Source organism: Typopeltis vanoorti, chromosome 1 (assembly GCF_054136105.1).
Source record: "Typopeltis vanoorti isolate ZY-2024b chromosome 1, IOZ_Tvanoo_1.0, whole genome shotgun sequence".
Taxonomy (NCBI): domain Eukaryota; kingdom Metazoa; phylum Arthropoda; class Arachnida; order Uropygi; family Thelyphonidae; genus Typopeltis; species Typopeltis vanoorti.
This window is the reverse complement of record NC_143549.1, coordinates 127,334,203-127,357,291: the sequence shown is the minus strand read 5'-3', so window position 1 is coordinate 127,357,291 and position 23,089 is coordinate 127,334,203. Positions and strand designations below refer to the sequence as shown.

The 23,089-nt window shown below is 34.8% G+C and overlaps 1 protein-coding gene across 1 annotated transcript in view; it reads right to left on the bottom strand.

Annotated features, from left to right (window-relative positions):
* The window catches only part of LOC150110409 (uncharacterized), a 143,674-nt gene that overhangs the window by 20,724 nt on the left and 99,861 nt on the right, over nt 1-23,089 (bottom strand). The window contains exon 2 of the mRNA XM_090393556.1: nt 7,235-7,297. Within this exon, the coding sequence (XP_090249682.1) occupies nt 7,235-7,297 (63 nt within the window). The remainder of the gene's footprint in view (nt 1-7,234; nt 7,298-23,089) is intronic.

Below are 23,089 nucleotides of genomic sequence, written 5' to 3'. Positions count from 1 at the left end.
GTCGTTTCGGATCAATTTCTCAATGAAATATGCCAATTAGAGCAAAACGAGGGGGATGGGGTTCATTTTCAACTGATATTGAAAATAATACTAAACATTGCTGTATTATAATGTACCTATTACGTTACACACAATACAATATGAAATTATTAGAACCATCCAGTTAGAGTGAAATTAATCTGTATGCGACATATTTACGTTATTCAAAGAGCGCTATGAAATTGTGACACTTTCACAAAAGAGAGATAGAAAGAAAAATCAAATGGTTGAAAAAGTGTGGGCTCGAATGTCGTTTTCTAGAAAGCGAAGCATCTTTGTATGCGGTATTCAGTCGAATGTGAATTAGCTTCATGGAGGTAGCAGGATCTTTCCTCCTGGAAACTCTGGATTTTCATCACGGAAAAAAAAATCAATTGTACAAAGAATAGGATAAACTGCTCTGTTAGAGTATTAATTAAGTTTCTCTGAAGCCAAATTACCTGCCGCCTTATCAGTTTATTGAGCTCAGACCACATAAGGAAATAAGGAAAATGTCACCGTATAAGAACGGTGACATTTTTAATTGTCCACAATTTTTTTTAACTTTAACTGCTTTTAACTTTAACCGAACTTTCTCAAAGCGTAAGATACATAACGATAAAATTAACGTTCCTATACAGAAGAAAGCCACATTTCTCTTCAGCTTAATAACGAAAACCTAAGAGCTAATAAAAAAATCTACCATGCTTATAGTCTTAGGATCATGCTAAGTACATAACAAATGAAAACCTAAACGCCGTATAGGCTACTACAAAGACTTCGTTCCGATACTGCATCAGATGATGGTCTCAGCATTACGTCTTACCTGTACACAAATTGGGAGTTTCTTCCTCCATTATTCTGATATTGGGAGAGAGAAAGTACGTAAATTTCAAATTAAGGAATATTCTAAAAAATTCATTGTAAATACATACATACATCATGTGCACTCTGTTCATTATGTAAACGAGCAGTCGACAAAATAATACACAAGGAATTGAACACCGATCTAGAAGAAAACACTCGTATTCTTCAGCCAAGTTTTCTCTGCGCTCATTAAATTTGTATATAAGTGAGCACAAGATAATCTAGGGAATATTTAGTTTGGATGATTAAATGCCAAATGCAGTTTTCAAATTCAAGTCATGTCACGCGACTTTCTTGAAAAATTGGACGCATGCAGCAGTTGTAATAATAGTAGCCAATCATTGTAATTTACACAATCACTTTAGTTGTAAGTTGTTTAGTTCTAATCACTGGTATCAGTGATTTACCCCTAAACCTTTCGACATTCAAAATTGAAAGCAGAACAACCCACACGTGTCTTTGTTGTCTCACTGATGTATATTAGCAAGTAAACACCGTCACATTTTATTAGTATTGATACAATAGCTTATCCAAATTTTCAAAAGTCGTTAAAACTTGGAAAAAATATACCAATCCAGTGACGAAAACTACCAGGAATAAAGGCTCCAGTTCAAGATCGATAAAGAGAGTTATGCCTTCAGGCAAAATACATCCTAATTACATGGTATGAATCATTTTTTGGGGGGGTAAAGCAACAACCATATTCCGTTTGTGCACAGTCGACCACAGCAGGAGAGAATATGTACTTTGGAAATAGAAATCCCATCAGTGGATAACGGTAATATTATTAGGACCCAGACAAAGCATTTATTATTCTTTGTATGGACACACACATACGTTGTTATTATCAAAACTTCGGACATCGACTGATATTTTACTGAATATATATACCTCTTATGGCTTTCAAGGTATTGTTATTTCACTGTTCTTTTTCTTTTAATTTTGGAAAACAGCGCATTAACAGCAAGAAAAAATGCCAACGACAGCACCACGTATGCATCTGGTATTACTAATGCTTTACTTCCGAATTTATATGGAATATCTCGAGAAATATCTTTGTCGCTGTACAACATCTTAGTATCGTGGTCTGGAAGCCAGTTGAGGTGGTGACTAGTATCCACACATTCTCAGGTTCTCCAATCTACAGCTGCTTGCCGAATATAATCCTGATTTCGATATTTTCATCCCAGAGCTCTTCTGCTTTACTTTGCCAATGCAGAATATCATTAAATGTTGCTCCATTTGCAGTTCATGTTGTCCGTTTGTATATCCCTTGAACTCCGTTAGGTTATGCACAGAAACATCTCTGATTCATTTCAATGGACGAAAAGGAAACGGCGGAAAATTGTGACCTTTGTAACATTTTCAGAAATATTTGAAAGCAGTCTCTCTTAAATTTTTATGCTGCAGTAATGGAAGACAACAATTTCTATTAACTAGATGCCAGTAACCTGCAATGATCTTTAAAAAAGCCATTAGTTAGCATTGATTAGTAATGTTAGTGAACTCTCACTTCCAAGGTAAAATGCCAGTTTTGCTAATTGAGGTGAATCCAGTTCGAACTAACATACTTTAAAGAATAAGGAAATCTATTGGATACTTTGGCTGTCATAGTATCAATGAGAATATCTCACAGTATCTGTCATAGTATATCCAACAAAAATGATGACGATATCCATAAATTTTCTACTAGCTTGCATTTCGGAAAGAATTAGGTGTGCAAGCCAACAAAACGTTATTCAGTTTTCGAAAAAGAAACCACTTTAAATAACAGATACACTATCATCTTCGACAGTTGTTAAAACATGAGATTTTAGAAGCACGCATCTAGTCTTGACTAATGCAAAGTTCACCATGGTAACTGCAGTCGCGGGTTGTAAAAAGCACTAAGCGAGACCCGCAAAAAAGAAGAATAAGAAGAAGATGAAGAGAGAGAGAGAGAGAAACGTAAAAATCCATTAAATTTGAAGAATATAAAAAATAAAGGAGAGAAAGATCACATCCGTTTCTCAAGTTAGTGGCGCCATTTAAGAGTAGTCTCCACTATCTTGCATGATGTTAAGAGAGATGAAAAGAAAGTCAAAACTAAAACATTTTGTAAGAAAGAAAGAAAGCAGAACAAATTACTCCACTTCATAGTTATCCCTCTTCGTCTCGGTAACGTACTTAAAGACTCCCGGGACAATTTTTTTTCTTATGTTTTATGCAGCAAAATGTGTTGCATCTGTTTATCAGAAGAGCAAGAACCTGCAGCGCTCTTGTGCTTAATTATAAATCCACTTTTAGATTGAGTTCCTCGGAGAACTGTTCGAGTACATTTTGCGTATCATCTTGTGTCTACAAGAGCGCATAAGGCAATCACGGAAAAGTAGGACGGGCGTAAACAAGCGACAAGATGTTAAAAAGAAAGAAATCATGTTGAACTGGTAGAGGAAGGTGAATGCAATAACCGTAACAGCCTACGGCGTTAAGACAAACAGTTCTTTCGGTAAACAGACACCCTCCCTGTGCGCAGAAACAATGAGAAGTGCAATATGGATTGGAAACGACTGAACAAAGTGCATTACGTTCATCTGATTCAACTTCAATATTTTCAAAAATTCTCGACCTCACAAAATGTTGATTTAACGGCATATTTTTTTTTCTAAAACCTCCTCTGTTTCGCTCCATATTCGTGTGTGTGTGTGAGAGAGAGAGAGAGAGAGAGAGACAGAAGTAATTGTTCCTTTTGCATTTCTTTTGTCAACCGCTCACAAGTATCGTATATCCATTCTTAGAGATTGATAACAGAATTAAGAAACACTCAAGGAAAGCAGCGAACGTAAACATAAATAATAATGCGAGGAAACTCGACTGGTTTCCTGATGAGACTATAATAAAATTGATTAGCGAAATTTAAATATTTTCTGGAGGCGGTGGTTCAGTACATGATCCTTGTACATCCCATGTACAGGGTGATCAGAATTAAAGTATCCCTGTTTAAGGCCTTGCGCACCATCCAGTGATCCAAATACTGAGAAACTTTACAAGAATACATTGTGGGTCATGCAGAAACAATATCTGAGAAAACAAAAAAAAACGTAGTTCCAAAATTCGCCACCAGGAAACGCTGTAAACCGAATGCATGGAATTTGCAATATCACGCAACTCTGAAGGCACCAGGAGGGTTAAAAACATAGACATAGGATTTTTCCCTTCAATCTAATTGTTATGGTCTGGCCACATAAGCGAGAGCTATCGTTGGCAGACTGCCAAGAAGAGTTAATTCATGTTGAAGGGGAGAAAGAAACAAGGTGATGAACGAATTGGTCAACAACACGCGAAATCACGTGCTTTATAGGTAAAATTTTCCAACTGTTATGCAAGCAAAATAGTTACCACTTTAAAAACTACAATGATCATAAAAGAAAAGTTAATTTTCTGACGTGTAATAATAAACAACTCATCCCACAATACGGATTGATTACCCTGTTATCGGAATGAATTCTCCTTCTGTTGACATGCGCAGAAGTTTAGAAGAGTCTCGTATCTGTGTGCGTACTATAATACTGTTTATAGTGATGGCACTAACCTTGCCCCAACTTGCTTTGCTAGTGAATTTTTACTTCTTAAACAATTGCAATGCTGTTGCTGCACTCCGCGAATTTCGTTGCCTGAAGAAATGTTAAAAACACGGAGATAATGGATGAAGTCCACTATCTCCGTGTTCACTGCGACGAATGATTACTCGTTTTGAAGAAACGGGATCGTTGGGAGTTAGACCTGGCAGAGATCGTAAACCAATCAGTTCATAAGTGAATGAAATGTTCCTGCCGTTGTTGAGCAAGTCATGAATAACAGTGTTGGTTCTTGCAGTGCACGTGCTGTGTCAAGACACACGGATGTGCCTTACATCTGTTTGGAAAATTCTAACGATGATTCTGCATTTCTACCCATTCAAGATAACCTTGACAGAGTATTTTGAAAGTCGACTGGCATTCGCTCTAACATTCTTCGCTCGAGTGGAGGTTTGACGCTGCTTGGACGTGGATGAATTTGTGGGGGAGATGAGGCTATCTTTCACCTGTACGGAGCTGTGAATACCCACAATTTTTATGATTGGACCATTCTTCTATGAGGACATTCGCCTGTCGGGTCTTGTGACCTGCTCAGTTACTGCCGAGAAGTATCGCAATATGATAAACAATTTTGTTGTGCCACAGCTACAGAAGTGTCCGTGCATGGGTTCAGTCATTTTCATGCAGGATAGGTCCCCTCCACACATCGGTCGATCCTTACAAGAGGTTTTTCGAGAACATTTCACGGAAGCCAGAGTGATCAGCCGTGCGTTTCCCACTGCATGGCCGCCTCATTCATCTGATCTGATTCTCTGTGACTTCTGGCTTTGGGGATTTCGTAAAGACAGGGTTTATTGGGATCATCCTGATAACTTGCCAGCGCTGAAAGACATCACAGCATGACGTAGCATGTGAGAAACATCAGTCCCTACCACATGCGTTCTGCAGTTGAACACACTGTGCAAAGGATGCAGTTTGTGGCATACCGGGAAGCACAGCACATTGAACAGCCCATGAATACATAATAGAAGGGAATAAAAATGTGTGACCTATGCATGTATCACTTATCTCCTTCTTACATACACGAAAAAATCACTACATCTCCATTCGGTACATCACACAGCGCCCCTGGTGGTTAAATTTGGATGATCATATTTTCTCAGATATCGCTTTCGTATGACGCAGAATGTATTCCTGCAAGGTTTTGCAGCATTTGGATCACTGTGTGGCGATCCTTCTAAGGCCTTAACCAGGGATACTTTAATTATGAACATCTATATTGGAACAAACTGTATTAATTTTGTCCATAATTCAAATTTCTTTAATATTTAAATTTCTAAATTTTTCTTAAATGTCACGGAATTAGCCGAGTTTCATTTTTTCTTTAAGAAATAGGTATTTGTCTTGCTTATCATTATTTTTACCTTACATATGCACTATATATTACATGTGGATACATAACATAAAACATTTTTTAAAAAATTCTTCCGAGTATAAGCTTTCCATTATTTTACATGCGCATATTCTCTACATTTTCAAAATATACTTTCTGCTGAAATTTCCAATTTTTTATTGCATCATAGCAAAATATCATAAGCATTGTTTTCATTAAATATTTACAATACAAATGCTTAAATTATATCGTTTGCTGCTTCCAGTTTTCTTCTTTTGTAAATGTTCTTATTACAAAGTATAGAATAAAACATATTACCTATGTAATCTTCTTTAAATATATAGCATTTTAATGAAAAACCCAATATTAGAATGAACCGAAATCACATTAAACAAAATCCCTAAATTCTGAATTTATTTCTTATTACATACGTTATAACGATTTTTAAACGTAAATTCCCTTTAATGAGCATCGAGGGGCTTTCTACTCCATGTCACATTTATTCATGAGTTGCACCAAATTTGTTCATTTGATGATGTGAAGTCTGAACATTAATAAGAATAAGCTACGAATATTAATATTAGAATTAATTGCAAAATCGCATGCAAGAATTGTCATTGCTTCCTATTGTTAATAATAAAGTCTCATAGAATTTTGAGAAGATAAATATGATAAGCTCTCAACCGGAGTCATTTCCATATGGTGCTCTTATAAATATTTTTTCATCTACCTCTAATAATATTCAAAAACGACATTATTTATTAAAAGACAGAAGTAACACTTATCAATGGATATGCTACTCATTCTTAGCCGTTTTTTTCTTCTTTCATATGTGAATCCCATCCATCAAAGGGTGGTAACGTACAACACATTAGTGTTAGTATCGTGGTAAGCTAAGGATTATCTACTCCGTCCTAGAGTCCAACTATGGAGCTTCAGCCAACTTCTCCAATAAACAAGGAGTGGTCTACCAGGAGGAAATTCATCGCCCACCTAAAGCATCCACCCAAGGGGAAATTCGAACCCGATTCCATTGGTTGAAGAGCAAGTACGCTGTTATGAGATAATAAGAGATAATATCACGATATTATCTCTTAGTACTAACAAAAAGTTTAGCCTATTATTTTTTCTGGTTATTATCATATTTGGTATTAATTTGCCTGATTGTATAATTAATAATCACCTAGATATTAAATATTTTCATCCATGCAACATTCTTTTGCCAGACTTTAATGCTCTAAATTTTAACATGTCATTCCGCCACCCCTGTCTTAATCTATTGGATGTCCTGGAGATAAACATGAGTCGTATCAATAATTTAAACAATTCCGTAGCTAGATCTTACTTGTAATTATCGGCGAAAGTTGATAATCATAGAATTGTAAGACAGAAAACTTACCATATTCCACTTCTTGGACGAACTTTTTCACTGAAGTTGTAAACTTCCCTACGAGGTTTGATCCTATAATAGAAAAAAAAGAATAATTAATACGTTGTTCCTTAGCGCTATTACGTATTTGGGGCTATAAATGGCTACTGGACTACGAGTAGCTAATTTATTATAAGAAGTAAAGAGAAAGTCTGATGCTCGTTGTTTCTTCAAGTTCTGCAGCCGACCTCTGCAATGCTCAAACGCCGTTTCATCACGCCAGGAGAGTCGTTAATTCAGTCCCTGTGGAATCCCTCAGATGCTAAGAGGTTGTTCGTGTAACGGTTCACTTCTTTTGACATACTGCATTCCTCTTTTTTTTCGTTTACAATTTAAATAAACAAATAAAATTTAAGGAAGCAAAATAAGCAATTAAAATTCTTTAAACGTTTTAAACAAATAAACGACACTCAGAACTGCTCAGAGCAACATTGCGATTGGATTTTCCAATATGCCATTTTGTTTATAAACATTACGTTAAACCAGGAGCTCGGATGTTACATAACTAACATGTAAAAAAAAAAGTACTCGTAGTCTCGTGGCACTATTTTATGATGTGTATTTTAAACCAGCTCATCTATTTAGATTCTAAACTTTAGAGGGAAGGAAGCAAAGTTAAACAAAACTTTTCCAGAGGAAAAATAATCAAGTTACCTCAACTGCATACTAATTTACGCACTTCAGTTAAAAAAAAAAAAAATCAAAAACTGCTCTACTTTTTCCTGAAGGGATTCGAATCCAAGTGTCTATCACAGAGCGTTAGTCTGGTTGCCATGGCAATCAATTTCCTAACGACCTCAGATTGGACGAGACAAGAAGTGATGAACAGGACTGATCTCTATTGTCTTGAATTTTTGCTCTTCTTAATATTCTGTAACTTTACTGTGTTCAGATCTAAAATAGCACTTTTGTTATCACTAAATCAATAACATAATTCAGAATTCGAGCATAAAAGGTGCCTGAATGAGGATTTAAAACATGACTGATTAAGCACTGAGATATCGACACGTACAACTGGATTCAATATTCACATGTATATTTCCCTGTATTGTAATATAGTATGGATTTGTAAAGTTATCTGGTCTATTTCTTGCTAATTTACTAGTCATATTGGGATAGTTATTTTTGTTCTACTACTTTTTATATTTTAATATTTAATTTTAATTTTTATCATTAATTTTAATAAAAGAAGTGCTCTGAATCAAGCAGCTTCCGCTTGTTATGATTAGGTAGAATAGTATTATTTAAATACATTTTAAATAATACAAAATTGCAATTATTGCTAGTTTATTTTAATATTAACGTAAATATTAAAACTTCATTAAAAATGAAGTCATTTTTTCTTAGTAGCTGAGTTCTTGTTTAATATAAGCATATTTGTTATTAAATTGGAATAATCACCTCTTTTTCAGAACATTAATTTTTGGCTATAAAACTTTCAACAAAAATAATTAGAAAATAATCCAAATATGACGCTTAGGGGCAACTTTTATCTTCCGTTTGAACAGGAAGTCTTAAAAACAGCGTACGAGATCTCCTCATGTTACAACTATATTCTGTTACTCTTAAAGACTTGTGAGTGTTGATGCAAATATAATACGCATGCAAAAAAAGCGTGTCGACTTTAATTTACAGAGGGCAGCAATGAAATTTCATCAAGGTGATTAACGCTTAAAAATTACTCACCAAACAGGAAACTATTGCAGCAAAATCAACATCATTAGATGAGGATTAAAGAAGCAAAAACACTTAGAAAAGTTAATTACACGAGAAAATATCAAACGAAATTGTTTCTTTTAATAAAGATAAAATTTTACACGCGAAATTAGAACTAGAAAAGCTTTAAAGGGGATCGTGTGTAATTATTTCGATGTAGCTAGATCAAGTCGAGCGAAAATTTAGACTTAGTTTTATAACTAATTTAAATTATAATACTAGGACTTCTTTCTTGTGGCAGAATGATAGCAGAGTTATTCGGGATTTTTGGGGAAGATGGGGCTTTTTTTATTATTCTGAAACCTGTCCAGCTTCGATTACTCCTAAATGGAAAAAAAGAACACCTGGAAAATATAATGCATTTGACCGAAAATAACTTCGGTCAAAGCGAAAAAATCAAATGGAGAATATTATGGATCCATCCAAATTTTATAGCCAAATATAGAAAGAAATTCAAAAGTTTCGAAATTTGCTAGAGAACTTATGAGAAGATAACCTTCGGTCGGCATCCATGTGGACAGTTTGCACTACTTAAAAGGCAGAGACTGCCCAGGAGTTCATATTTTAGCTTTTATTAGTGCTTAGAATAGGTCACTGCCCTGACAGCTATTTCAGACTGTTGAATCTCATCGGAGACTAGGCAGAAATCTAAATGGGAAAAATTCTCATATGCACCCTGATAAATTTCGAAACTTTTGAGTTTCTTTCTATATATTTGTCATAAAATATGCCTGGATGCATAATATCCTCTTTTCAATATCATTCAATGAAATATTTCACCACATAATCAATCGAACATCGTTCATGTCATCCATGTATAAAGTTATGATATAACTTTGAAAACGCACATTTAATTTTATCATCTTCAGTGAGTTTTTCAGGTGATACGTTTAATATCAGTGACCTTTTACTGCTGTGGCTGCTATGACTTATTCGACACATCTTCCTTAATAAACCTTATGTGCACGATAACAAACATTTGTATCGCTTCGGTGATTTTGATTTCTGATTTCAAATTATTATTAAAATTACTTTAATATCATAACTTTTTTTATTTAATTTAAATTATATTATTTACTACAGTAAATGCAAAGTCATATACAAGTTTTAAATATAAATGGTTTATGAACTCAACCAACCCTTTTGCAACCAAAGAATCTGCTCTCTTCCCCCTCAAACTTTGCCAAAGACAGACCACTTCTGCCCTCTCGGATGTTCCTCAGGATCTGTTACACTAAAGATCATACCATACTCTGATATTAGTAGTGTCTTCTAAATAGCTAAGCTTGCAAATTGTCTTTATAATTAGTTTTTATATCACCTAAGACTTGCTGAAAAAAGTTTCATAATGGGCTTAAGCTCTGTTTTGCCTAGCTTCGTTCACTTTAACGAGGTCAGTCAACCCGAAACATAGTGTTGGCTTTAACATGCATTTTTTTTCTTTTTATTTTGAAAGATTAAGAAATTTTGCAATTTAAATGTAATTTCTTGTACTCGGGAAATTTTCGCTGTAATAATATTGCTTGATAAGAGCTAAGGAAGCATTATTTTCAAATATTACGTACGTATTTTTTTTGTTATTAATGAAAGAACAAACAAAGAATTTTCTTTTTATACCTTTTTCGATGTTTAGGCTTCTTTTTTATTCCTTTGCTTTTCAAACGTAGTTTTGAAGTGCACATGTTTCTTAGAAATACATCATTGCCAATGCTTAAACTATTCATATGCCTTCTGCTTTTAAGAATGCAAAAGATAAAAAAAAGCTTATCTATTTTTTGAGGGAAAAAACGCTGCGCGCGCGCGTGCGTGTGTGTGTGTGTGTGTGTGTGTGTGTGTGTGAGAGAGAGAGAGAGAGAGAGAGAAAACTACCAATTTGTTGGAATTTACTTATAAAAATGTTTAAGTTTGCCATGATTAGCTTCTTTAGAAGTGATGCAAATATGCCTCAGAATTACTTTTAACTCTCTTTGTCTCAAGAGAATTTTTTATGACTTGATTATTTTTTTTCTAGACGTGATATCTAAAAAAGGTTGACGCTAATGTTGATAAATGCATATCCATCTCTAAAAGCACTGAATATTAAACCTTCACGTGTTGTTTTTAAGAATTTTCTTCATTTGCTGCAACTGAAAAAAAAAAAGGTTCTTTGCTTGCTACGTAGAAAACAGAGATAGTCCAATGCTCTCGTTAAAAACATTTTACGATATTCTATCAAAACAAACACTTAGTTTGTTTTGATAGAATTCCGATCCTTTCCGATCTAAAAGCTAAAACCGTCTATCTGTGGGCATATACCGATACCGACATTCAGCGGGACAATCACACCTGGGCATAAATAATGTACGCTCTCTCTTGCTATTTATAACAATAACTATAATCAAAATTGGTGTTCCGTGTAGCACAATATGTACACTGTCAGAATTGCTTATGTGTTTTGAAAATGTGGATCGTTTCGCGATATTTGGACGACAACATCGAACGAGACATTGTGATCTCCTCTCTGATGACCTCCTGGCACTCCGTAACAACACGTCATACACTAGTGTATGCAAACATATTGCCACAATAGCGTGTTTACCGGCACTTCGTGTCAAAACTGTCCAAGTTCAGTTTACTACAAATCCCTGTTGACATTTGTCAGTACTGCGAACGGAGTTTGCAAGTCTTAGGGAAGAACGCCAAAACTTGTGAGGTGGAAGACAAACATGACAAGAAAGCAATGCTTCGTCTATACGACGCACAACTTAGCGCATGGTATGAAGTGTAATTTGAGCTGTCACCATTCATTCCATGTTTTTCAGTAAAATAGACTTGCTGTACGTTACGGACCTTCGCGCCACATAATCCGGAAAAAAAGATGAGATTGAAAGTGTCGGATGAAATTCGAAAAGGAAGAGGCGAAAATGGGAGATGGTTGACTACAAATAAAACTTAGCCAAATGTGTTGCTTTGAATGCATTCTAAATTGATGCATTCAAAGCGACTGCGATGAAATATTGCAGTCGGTATAGGAGTGCACGTTTTAATGCAGTTTAATTCCTATTGCCTAAGGAAGATGGATGAAGTTCTAATGCATGCACATAATTTGGACGGAGAGAGAGAGAGAGAGAGAAACATTTTATTTTCATTAAGCTTTATAATAATAAAGCTTAATAATAAGCTTGTTTTAAGTCGGGGATTCTGCCATTTGAATCTTATGAAGGAGCTAATATTATATTACATTCACATCATTTGATTGATTTAGTTTTTTAAAGGTTATTTCTTTTAAATAAATATTGCCAATACACATATCCGAACGTTTACAATAGTTGTCATAAAACATAACTGAAAGTAAACTGTTCACTCGTATTGCAACGTCGAATTAAAACAAATAGCGCCAACAGAACAGTAAGAAAAACAGCTCGTTACACTCTCACTTAACATGCCTTAATATTAACACACCAGATGACAGCACTGAAACAACATTGTTCAATGGAATCATCAGCATGCACTCCAACTGTCTGTGTACAACATCAGTGATTTCTTTAGTGTAAATATGCGAAATTGCTATGTTTATGATATTTAAAGCTACATAACATAGTAATTTAGTAACCAGGTTTAAAAACTGGCATTTGGAGATAGGATTCAGGCACATTTGGGGATTTATTTTCTCTTTTTCTTGTTGATGTTATTTACATGTTTCAGTTCAAAATGCCTTAAAGTAATACTTTTTTTATTTATTATTTCTAATAAACCCTCTTCCTCATCCACTGCTCGATATTTTCTGCAAATAAGTGCTTTTCAAAACGTTTGCCTTGGGAGAATGCCAGGAGCACATCCTCTTCTTGCAGATCAACAATTTATGCAATTTATCATACATTTTCGTGGAATGCGGACTGCATTTCTCTCAAACCTGAAAGCAGACAGGTAACTAACGCCAAGAGACAAGTGTGTCATGTCTGGAAACTGAGTGTGTGTTCTCCGGCTGGAGTGAATGTTATTCTCAATAACAAAAACTCATATTCAGAGTTAAAAATCCTTTCCACTTGTCTCACATAGAAGTGGTAAAGCTTTTCCCTGCACCTTTCAATTGAAGAAGAGCTATCTGGTTCTTCTGTAACCGCGATGTCGTAAAAAGATCTTCTCGTACTGCCGTGGAAGTCTGAATGGTAATAATATGAATTCGCAAATATTTGCGAATTGCAAATATTGATCTGATATGAAATGATATGAATTCGCAAATATCATCTTAAGCAATCACTATTTCCCAAGTCGTATGATGGCGCTTGGAAGTTAAATCTTTTATTTACTTATTTTTATTTTAAGTTGGCACTTTTATCATTAAGTCGGTATTTTCAAAAGAAGTCTAAGCCTGAAATTATGGCAAAGAATCTCTATTCTCAAGTTTAAAAAGACACACTTAATAATGCTTGAGCAAAATAAGAATATTTCAAATATAAATAGAAACTATTTACGGATGTGCACTCAATATCAGAAAACTCGAAGGTCGTTCTCGGATTAAACTTACTAAAAAAAAAGAAAGAAAAAACACTTAAATAGGATTCACTTTTGTAAGAACCGACGACATCATTCAGCACCATTTTCATAACTAGTGATTGATTTAAATCCTACACTATTAAAGTTGCGAAACGATTGAACTTTACTCTTTATCCGTTCGTATACGCAACTTTAAGTATGAAAGTGTGAAAACTCGCAAATCATTTCTCAAACTGAATTAGGTATAAGTTGCAATTTGCATCTCTTTTCTCTCTTTTACTTCAGAAAAAGTCTTTCTGATTGTCTCTTACTATCGATTAGATAAGGAATAGGTTCTCATAACGTCTTCTTCGGTATGCATTATACATATCTTTCGGCACTATCAATGTGAAAAGGACCGGGGTGGGAAAGTAAGATTTGCACCTGGAAGGTGATTTGTACCCGGTGATTACTGCGTCTGCACCGTGAAAAGCACCATCGGGGCTACATAAGTACCTTATCTTGGAGAAATTTCAATCATCTATCCTGTTTCAATTGGTACATGAAACTCTTTATTACTTTTTATGAGAGATAGATGGTTTTAGTCCCCATGTGTGTGGGGGCGCGCGTATAAAATTATCCTCTGTTTCCATCGTTATTAGCTATTCCTTGGTGTTATTAATATATGAAGCAAGTTAAGTGTTTGAAAGAATTATATAAATCGCGGGAAAGACCAAAACAGAAATCCTCTATTAAAACAAATCCAAAAATAGAAAAAGAACAACCTGCAATGCTGATGACACCTTTATCGTGGAATTTTTATTGATCTTAGATTTCATCTTCTTCACTTTCACATCATAATATTTCTCAGAAAACTTTAGACTACAACTTTCCTGAAGTCTATTCGATGGTTAAGAAACATATTTTTCGAAAAATAACGCAGCCTACTGATTTGATAACTTAGCTACTATTTAATAGTACGCATAGTATACATTATAAGTATATCGAAAGTTTTTGACAAGTAAGTCAGCTTATGCTCTTAGAGAATACAGAGAAAAATATAAGAGAACTAAGTACTGTGTGTAAAAGTAGCTAAAGAAAAGTTACGGAAAGACTTTTATAAGAACATAGAAATAAATATCAGGAAGATGGCAAAATATTCTGGAGGCTATTGAAAACGCTTAGAAATGGAAGAAATGGAGGGGGAAAGGACTGTACAAGGAATCAGAGATGATAAAGGTGACATGAAAATTGAAGATTAGGATGTCCTAGATGTCTGGAGTAATTACTTTCAAAGAAAGTAATTACTCCAGACATCTACTAAATGAAACAAGCAGTGTCAGCACGACGGTAGAAAACTTCCATCAGGAATATGTATCCATAATTGAAGTAGAAACATTAATAAAAAAAACCTGAAATATAGAAATATAGCTTTAGTAGATGAAATTCGATCATAAATGCTCAAATATGGATGTCCTAGATTAAATAAAGCAGCCACGTTTCACAGTGGCTGCGTTATATAATTCAGAAGACTTGGTCAGAAGGTCGAATTCCAGATGACTGAAGTAGAGCTCTCATAGTACCCAACTATAAAAAGGGAAATAAAACTAAATGCGAGAATTACAGGGGAATTTCCCTACTGAGTGTTCCTGATTAGATTTATGGAAGTATACTTGAAAACAAAACGGCTACAAATTGCAAGGAAAACAAAGAATTGTGGATGGGAAGCTTAGTGAAGAACAAGCTGGATTTTCACTTTAAGACAAATTGTTGAGAAATCTTGGAATATAACAAGGATTTGTATTTAAGTTTTGTAGATCTTAAAAAGGCATATGCCAAAAGCCCTTCTCTTCAAAACGCTACGTTTATATGGAGTAAATGGGATATTATCAAGCAACACTTAGCAATACAATCTCTATTTAAGCTGTAAATCAGTAGTTAGGAGGTATATAAGGGTGGTTTGATGTTAAATCAGGTGTGAGATAACACTGTCTTCACTGTTATTCATCATCTATATAGATCACATTATGAAGGCAAACGGTATTAAACCGGATATCAAAATTGAATATGTTAAGATTAACTCTTTACTTTATGCTGATGCATGATTCCTTAACTAAATTGAATAACTGTTGGAATAAATTTGGTATGAAAAGCAACGATAAAAATACAAAAAATATGGAAATAACTATGAATTTATATCATTCCTATTTAGGCATAAATATAGAAACCTTCAACTATATCCTGAATAGTGGGCCTAGAGGTGGATTGATACCGTAAAATGTGCCTTAGAAGATAGAAAGATAAGATCTGATAATATTGTAATCATGACGGAAAACAGGTTAATGTAGAGCAAAATTGTTGATTGGCGGTTAGTAATGGTGTAACCTTTTCATGTAGTATTATCGTAATTCATCTGCATACCTCCTGAGGGTGAATATCGTAATTATCCTCTACCCCCCCACACACACACAAAGAGGTACGTTATGGAATTATCGTAATAATTCCATAGCGAGTATCGTGAGATGTCATGTTATCTCTGTTTGTAGTATTTCCTGAATAGGGTTATCAAATGAGCAGGAATCTTGATCAGGATCATCCATTTTTATTCTTGCTCAGATTATTCATTTGCTCTCTAAATGATAATCTGATGCTTATAATTCATAAGGTCTTCCTTGTGAATTATAAGGAAGCATGTAGTAGAAATATGTTTCCTTGGAATTTATGTGACAATTTATGCTTATCTGTTTTGCAGGCATTTTTTATTTATTTCTTAATAGGGTAATATATTCGTGTCTCCTCAGGCTCTTCCATGTACGAAGCTCAGTTTCTAATGACGTGAAGAAGAAGAAAGCACATCAGTATCATCTTTATCATGTAGATTAACTATGATTAAGCGGTGCTTTGTTAGAAACCATTAACAGTCTATTGTGAAAACGAAAGAAGAGCTGAAACTATTTAAGAGATCCGTGAGCCATTCCACAGAAACCAATGATATTTAAATACAAAACAAATAACGCCAAGTCCAAAGACTTCAGATTAGTATACATTGAAAATAAAGACTTCATTTTTGCCATTTCAGCGGGATTGTTCGAGTACAGTTTTCAAAGAAGTTAAACGAGTCATATCGCTAAAAGAGACATCAGATCTCTGCGTCTCAATAATGCAGTACTGCAGCTTTTGCTCTCTAGATGGCGTTCATAAAAGGAACTGCCATCTCAGTTAGTTTCATGCTGTATTTGACATAACAAGATAAAAATTTCAAGCCCTTTATTGAGTTTACGCACACGCATGCAGACGAAAACCTGCAAAACATTTCTTTTGTCCTTGCATAAAAGATCTTGCAAAAATATTAGATCAAACAAACAATCCCATTGACGCTAGTTTCCTCAAGGAAGGAAAACTAGTTATGAACTGAACATGCAAAATTGGTGGATGAATTTACTCTTATTTTATTATTCCCTATGGGATGTTTACTGTCACCATACCGAAAACTCAAATAAGAATCGTTATCTCCTTTCTGTTAGACGCCGATGTGAAGAATAGATATCTCGAAAAGCAATCAATTTTGAGAAACAACAAAAACAAAGCAAACTGCTTTAGCATTGGTTGCGCAATCTAATTTGGTTTCTTAAGCATAAGGAATATTAAATCACGCCGAAGAAGAACCGAAAGATTACTTCTTCTTAAATATGAGATCACGAAAACAAGCCGTTTAGTAAGTTCTTCCGCTGCAGAATATTTGAGAACTTGTCGCTTTCAATACCTTTAATAGAGATATTCATATCTACAGACTGGCGTACAGTCCTTAGTTCTGTAAATTCAAGTAATAGTGGAACTCCTGTAAAAGAAGAAAACTAGCCAAACAAAAAACACAATTTACACGTGAATTCACACACACACACACACACACACACACACACACACAGACAGAGAGAGAGAGAGAGAGAGAGAGAGTTGTAATTAATAGCTCAAATAGTTGATTTAATGTTTCTATAGTTATAATTTTTAACCTTTTATGCCAATTTTAAGATTGTTTTTTCCATTGTTGTTAATTGATTATTATAAAAAGTATGAAGAGTTTGTTATATTTATAAACATTTATTTTAAAATTATCCTTTATTTATTCTTTTATAATCGATAATATTCGATAATATTTTAATCGAAATATATTTTACAGTTTGTTTTAAAATGATTGAATGTTAAGTTCTAGCATTGATTCCATAGTGCTCTTATTTAAAAAACTACATTTTTTTAAAAAAAATCAGAAATGATTTTACAATGTCTACACTTTTTCTGTTCACTATTCGTAAGCTTCATTAAATAATGAGACTTTCACATTACGAAACAAATTCATTTTGAAATCATTAAAATTTCCTGCATGCTCTATAACAATTAATTAAAAACGAAAATAACAAAATTCGAATTTATGAAAAACATCTCATGTGTTTTAAATTATAACGATTTTTGATAACATCTATATATTTAAAAAAACGAGCCTTGATTCCCGGATGGTAGAAAAAGACCCAGAGGAAGACCAAGACGAGGTCAATTAGTGCTGTGGAGAATACCTGTGAATACCGAAATGATAAGATCTGACAAATATTAGATTAAGGATTAAGAGGACAGTTGTTGACACAAACACACACACACACACATACAAGAATATATCAGGATTTTGATGATGATCATCATGATGATAATGTGATGATCACGATAATGATGTTTACAAACCTAATTTATATGGATCTAATTATTATCGGTATACTATATTGTAGCAATACACGTACTGTGCATATTCAAAAATATTTTCGAATACGTGAACGTCTATTTCAATGGTATTAAACGCTGTGCTATTAAGTATAATACCACAGGAAGAAATAAAAATTGCTTACTAATTGCCATCACAGCACTTGATGTGTTTGTGCTTTCTTTACATCTAGAACTGACAGGCAATTTTGGATGTTTGGTTTTTAGTAGAATTTTATCTTCCCAAAGACTTGTAGACATGCGCATACATCGCATTACTATTTGCAATTCATGCTCCAGAGGAAATGGGCTGTTTATATTCTGAAAGGTCACTAATATGCTGCACGGTCTTTTTTACAGGATAGAAACGTTTAATATAGATGTGGAATGACGGAGATTCACAACAAACAGGCATTCGTTGCATGTGTCCTTAAAGAAGAGATAGCGAGCGTAAGCTAACGTCGATCGGAGGTTCTTAGAAGTTGAGGGTGTCAGAATTTGTTTCAGATCAAACATTTTGACAAACTAAAAGTCTCAAGAAACTAAAACGCCAAGAATCAGTGAAGAAAAAAAGATAAAACAGAGTGTTAACTACCAAAATAGCCGAGATATTGTGAATAAATAAAAACAATTAAAACTTGAGTCTCTCGTATCTTATATTAAAATATACTTTACCAAATTCATGGGTTAATTATCAATGAATTACCTATGAATTTATTAACTTGACTGAATGGATTTATTACCGTACAATGCCCTGTTATTAATCATGTACCATCCTTGACTCATTTTGCAAAGATGCACTTCATCTACCGAAGTATCCACTTCATCTACTGAAGTGGTTACTCGAAATCCCTTGTTGAAGGCGTGAAAGTCTGCGCGTGGACTGTGCAGTCTCTCAATCCACCTTGGGTCTCCAGTGTATAACTACCATCTTACCTGTATCGGGAGACTCTTTCCTTTCATACTACGCAGATGAACTACACCGTAATGATGTGGAAGAAACAATTTATTGCTTACAGTCGTCACGACGTCATGTAATAAATCACCACTTGAATGCATCGCCAGACACCGACGACACAAACACCAGACCCTTTGGTGGCGTCCTACAGTCGACACTAATAAGGAATCATCCCTAAGTTCGAGACGCATAATCCTCCTCATTAACCGGCGAACATTTTCTCTAATTAAGTTCTCTTAATTGCAAAAATACACAAGAGATGGTTGGCGACAAGCTCTGAATACTGTCAGCTGGAGGACTCTAGTAATTGTTTAGCAGTCGGACAACAATAGGCTTAGAAAGAGCATCGCAAGATAGACAACAATGAGGGCACGATACTCACGCAGCAAATGGCTCGAGAGGATAAGATAACGCTCCGCTCTTTATTGTGTTCGATAGCAGTTATGTGGGAAATGCTACTCGGACTACTCGACTAGGAAAAGACAGTTTTACGAAGTACAACAACGACAACAACAACAACAACAGAAAAAGCCCTGGTGAATAAACGACTCGACAGAGAGCTTTTAGAAGTTTTTAAGACCAGTATTACATCCTTTCAAGTACTTTTCTTAGAAGTACTGATAAATAAATGATTGCAACAACAGTCAGTGATTCAACACAACGCTCAGTAGTAGCTATTTATAAATGGAATCTGACAGAATTTAAAATTTCGTCGTTTTACGTTTCATAATACCTAAGATATTAAATAAAAATAAAAATAAAAAATCTAATCGCATTCCTGACGTCAAAAAAGACGTGTTGAAGGTAATCACTTGGGATCAACACATACATACTGTTGCTATTTTTAGAAATCTCATCACAGCTGGATGTGACAAGCTCTGTACAGGAGTAGTTTCCAAGAGGTCATGCTATTATAGCAAATAAAAGACAGGTGGGAATGGCGGAAGAGATTTAGAGCAGGTGTAATAATGCAGAGGACGACGAAAACATCAGCTAAAATACCCACCGGCACAAACGAGATATTGTTCAGTTTCGCACGAGTGAGTATGTGATAGAAAGCAGATGTTTGTTGAATGGAAAATTCTAGAGGAAAATCAACGCCACTATAATACTGATTGTGGCATTTTAGATGTGATTTAAAATGAACCGTGTAATAAATTCATTGGAATTATAAACTGGTTGTGTGTTAATCTTTATTGTGTCATTGTTGCGGATGGAATGCAGTAAATTTTATATTCAACAATTCAAGTTGTTGCAGCAATGAATGATTTCGCATAATGAACTTATAACCATTGTTGCATCTAACAATTGAATTAATGTGCTTCATAAAAGTTGACAATGGAGGTGTTTCAGATGTTTTGTTAACATATGAATAGGTTACATTTCAAAGAGAACACAGTACGTTTTCAAAACAAACGAAACCTGAAGTAAATGCAAATGACAAAATAAAGCCAGCTGCCTATACCACATACATCTAGAAAATCTCACAAACCAATTTCGTTATTCGTGTTCACTCTAATATTAGTGCAGTATCTAATGCACAGAAAGCTTTTTTATTTTCAGAAATAGGTTACGGTTTGCTAAGATGTTTAGACATAAAGTTATATTACAAGTATCACGAGTCTATTACTTAACCAACGACAGAAACTTTTCCATTAATGAACACAGCGAGCGCACGCACGCACGCACACACACACGCACGCACGCACACGCACACACGCACACACACACACACACGCACGCACCCACCCACCCACCCACCCACCCACCTACACACACACACACACACCCACACACACACACACAAATCTTTGTAACAATAAATATCTGCGACTTAATAAGGAAAAACAATGAGTTGCCATGGCAATGGCAAGGTCACCCGTTGGAGTTTTGCAACAGCGTAGCATAACTGATAGCAAGACGTGTTCATAATGTCCATTAGACGAATGAAAAGTTTTCACTGAACTGCAAGCGGTATTCCCATCACCTTCCTTTCTACGTACACGTGCTGCCAGATATTATTAGTGGCAAGGAAAAATGCCACGTCCGTTCTGTTTATTCTAAGCTTTCTTCTCCATAATGCATCGAAGGCTGAATACTGCGCTTATCTGTAAAGGACAAATATAGATGCAGCAAGAGCAAATACGATTTATTCAGAGGAAAAGTAGATGAATTTTTACTAAGACGTGGCAAAATTCACTTCTACTAGTAAATTCAAAGTTGTATGCGGTTTATTTGTATCGGTACTCAGGCACAAAAATAATTCGAAAAATATTCATCATGAATTCTTTATGAAACTCGCTGTCTTATCTCTCTTATCAATACTTTGAATGAATAAAGGGCATCAGAATAGAGACGGAATTTATTTTTCTTAAAATATCCACAGAAAACAACGAAATGTATTTTTCAAACTACTAAATATAAATAACCCTGAGGGTTAGCAACAATAATATATTACTCAACAATAATATATTATTGCAGCAATATCTTTATCAATATCTTTGCAGCAAAAATATATTACGATATATAAGACCCAAGTAGTGGGTTAAATATTACTTTATTTCGTCGTGTGGTAAAAGTAGATCTGTTACTCTCACAAATACTGAAAACTGAGGTCTCGGTGCAGATCGAAAACACACTTCTAGAGAAATTGACTAAAAGTTTGATTATGCTTTTATATTCCACGACTTGTGTTCTTTACTTAGAATAACCTAGGTTCGAATTATTTCAAAGACGATAGGGGCATTTCTAAAGGGTTCTCAAATGATGATGATGATGAGCTGATCTTCTCATAGGAAGAGATTTTTTAATCTAAAAATTATTATGTGGTGAAGGTCAGACTAACGAAGTGAATGAACGTTTTTGGTATTCGAAACTCATTTAATAATTAATGAACACCAGTATAGAATCCATCGCTTTTAAAGCACGAGAGACTTCCTTGCTCGCGTCGTCATCCATTTCTAAGCATGTGCAAAGGAAAAGACGCAAGAAATACACAGTTCACATTGATGTTTCAGACAAAGTTGACAGTTTTCAAATTCCATCATTGAAGGAAATTGACTTCCTATGCAAATGAATAGCCACCTTCTTCTTCTTCTTCTTCTTAGATCTTCCTTACCGACCGCATGCAATGTGAGCTAACTTCTTTCCTAATATAAAAGGGATGGGGAGGTGTTTCTTTCACTTATTATCTTTCTCTTTGGTTTTAGTGCACTTTTCCGTAACCAATACATTAATTTCTGAATACCACGCCGTTCCTGATGGGATAAAAACAACCTAATTAATTCCAATGCCACAAATGCAACACAGTGTTGTCTTCCTTCTTATAAGAAGGATCTTACTTCCTCTTTGATAGTACCGAAATTTCCAGACCACACGAGATCATAGTTTTCTTTTTTGGATTAACAAGCGTATCCACATTTTCCTGGCATAAACACATCACATCCATGACCTTAAAATCTCCTTGAAATGCTTCACGCTTTCCATATGAAGGCATTTCATTTAATTAATGATCCCTCCCTCTCTTTCACATACACAGATTCGCTCCAGTTAGTTTTTCACTGACGTTCTTCTTCTCTGTCATTTTTTACATTACCTAGGATACATTTCAATGGCAGTGTTCATCTGAAGTGGCTTATGTCATTTACTTAAGGAACGGCTGAATTTTTCATTCTTCTGTTTTCCTTCTTAAAATCTATGAAAATATTCATGCCTTTATTTACAGTCCAAGAGCATACCCACCGAGTATATTTCTGTTTCTCTTCCTTCATTCCCTCCTCTCCTGTTCTTTCGAACAGCCTTCTTCATGTAATGTACCCTTAGGAATTAACCTGCAGCTCTTTCTTCAGTAGCTTCTGTATCTGCAGCTTCTAACCGAAACACTGTATTAATGCCTTAATCTCAATCATGTGTAGCATTAATATTTTTCTTTAAGAAAAAGCAGCTTTGAT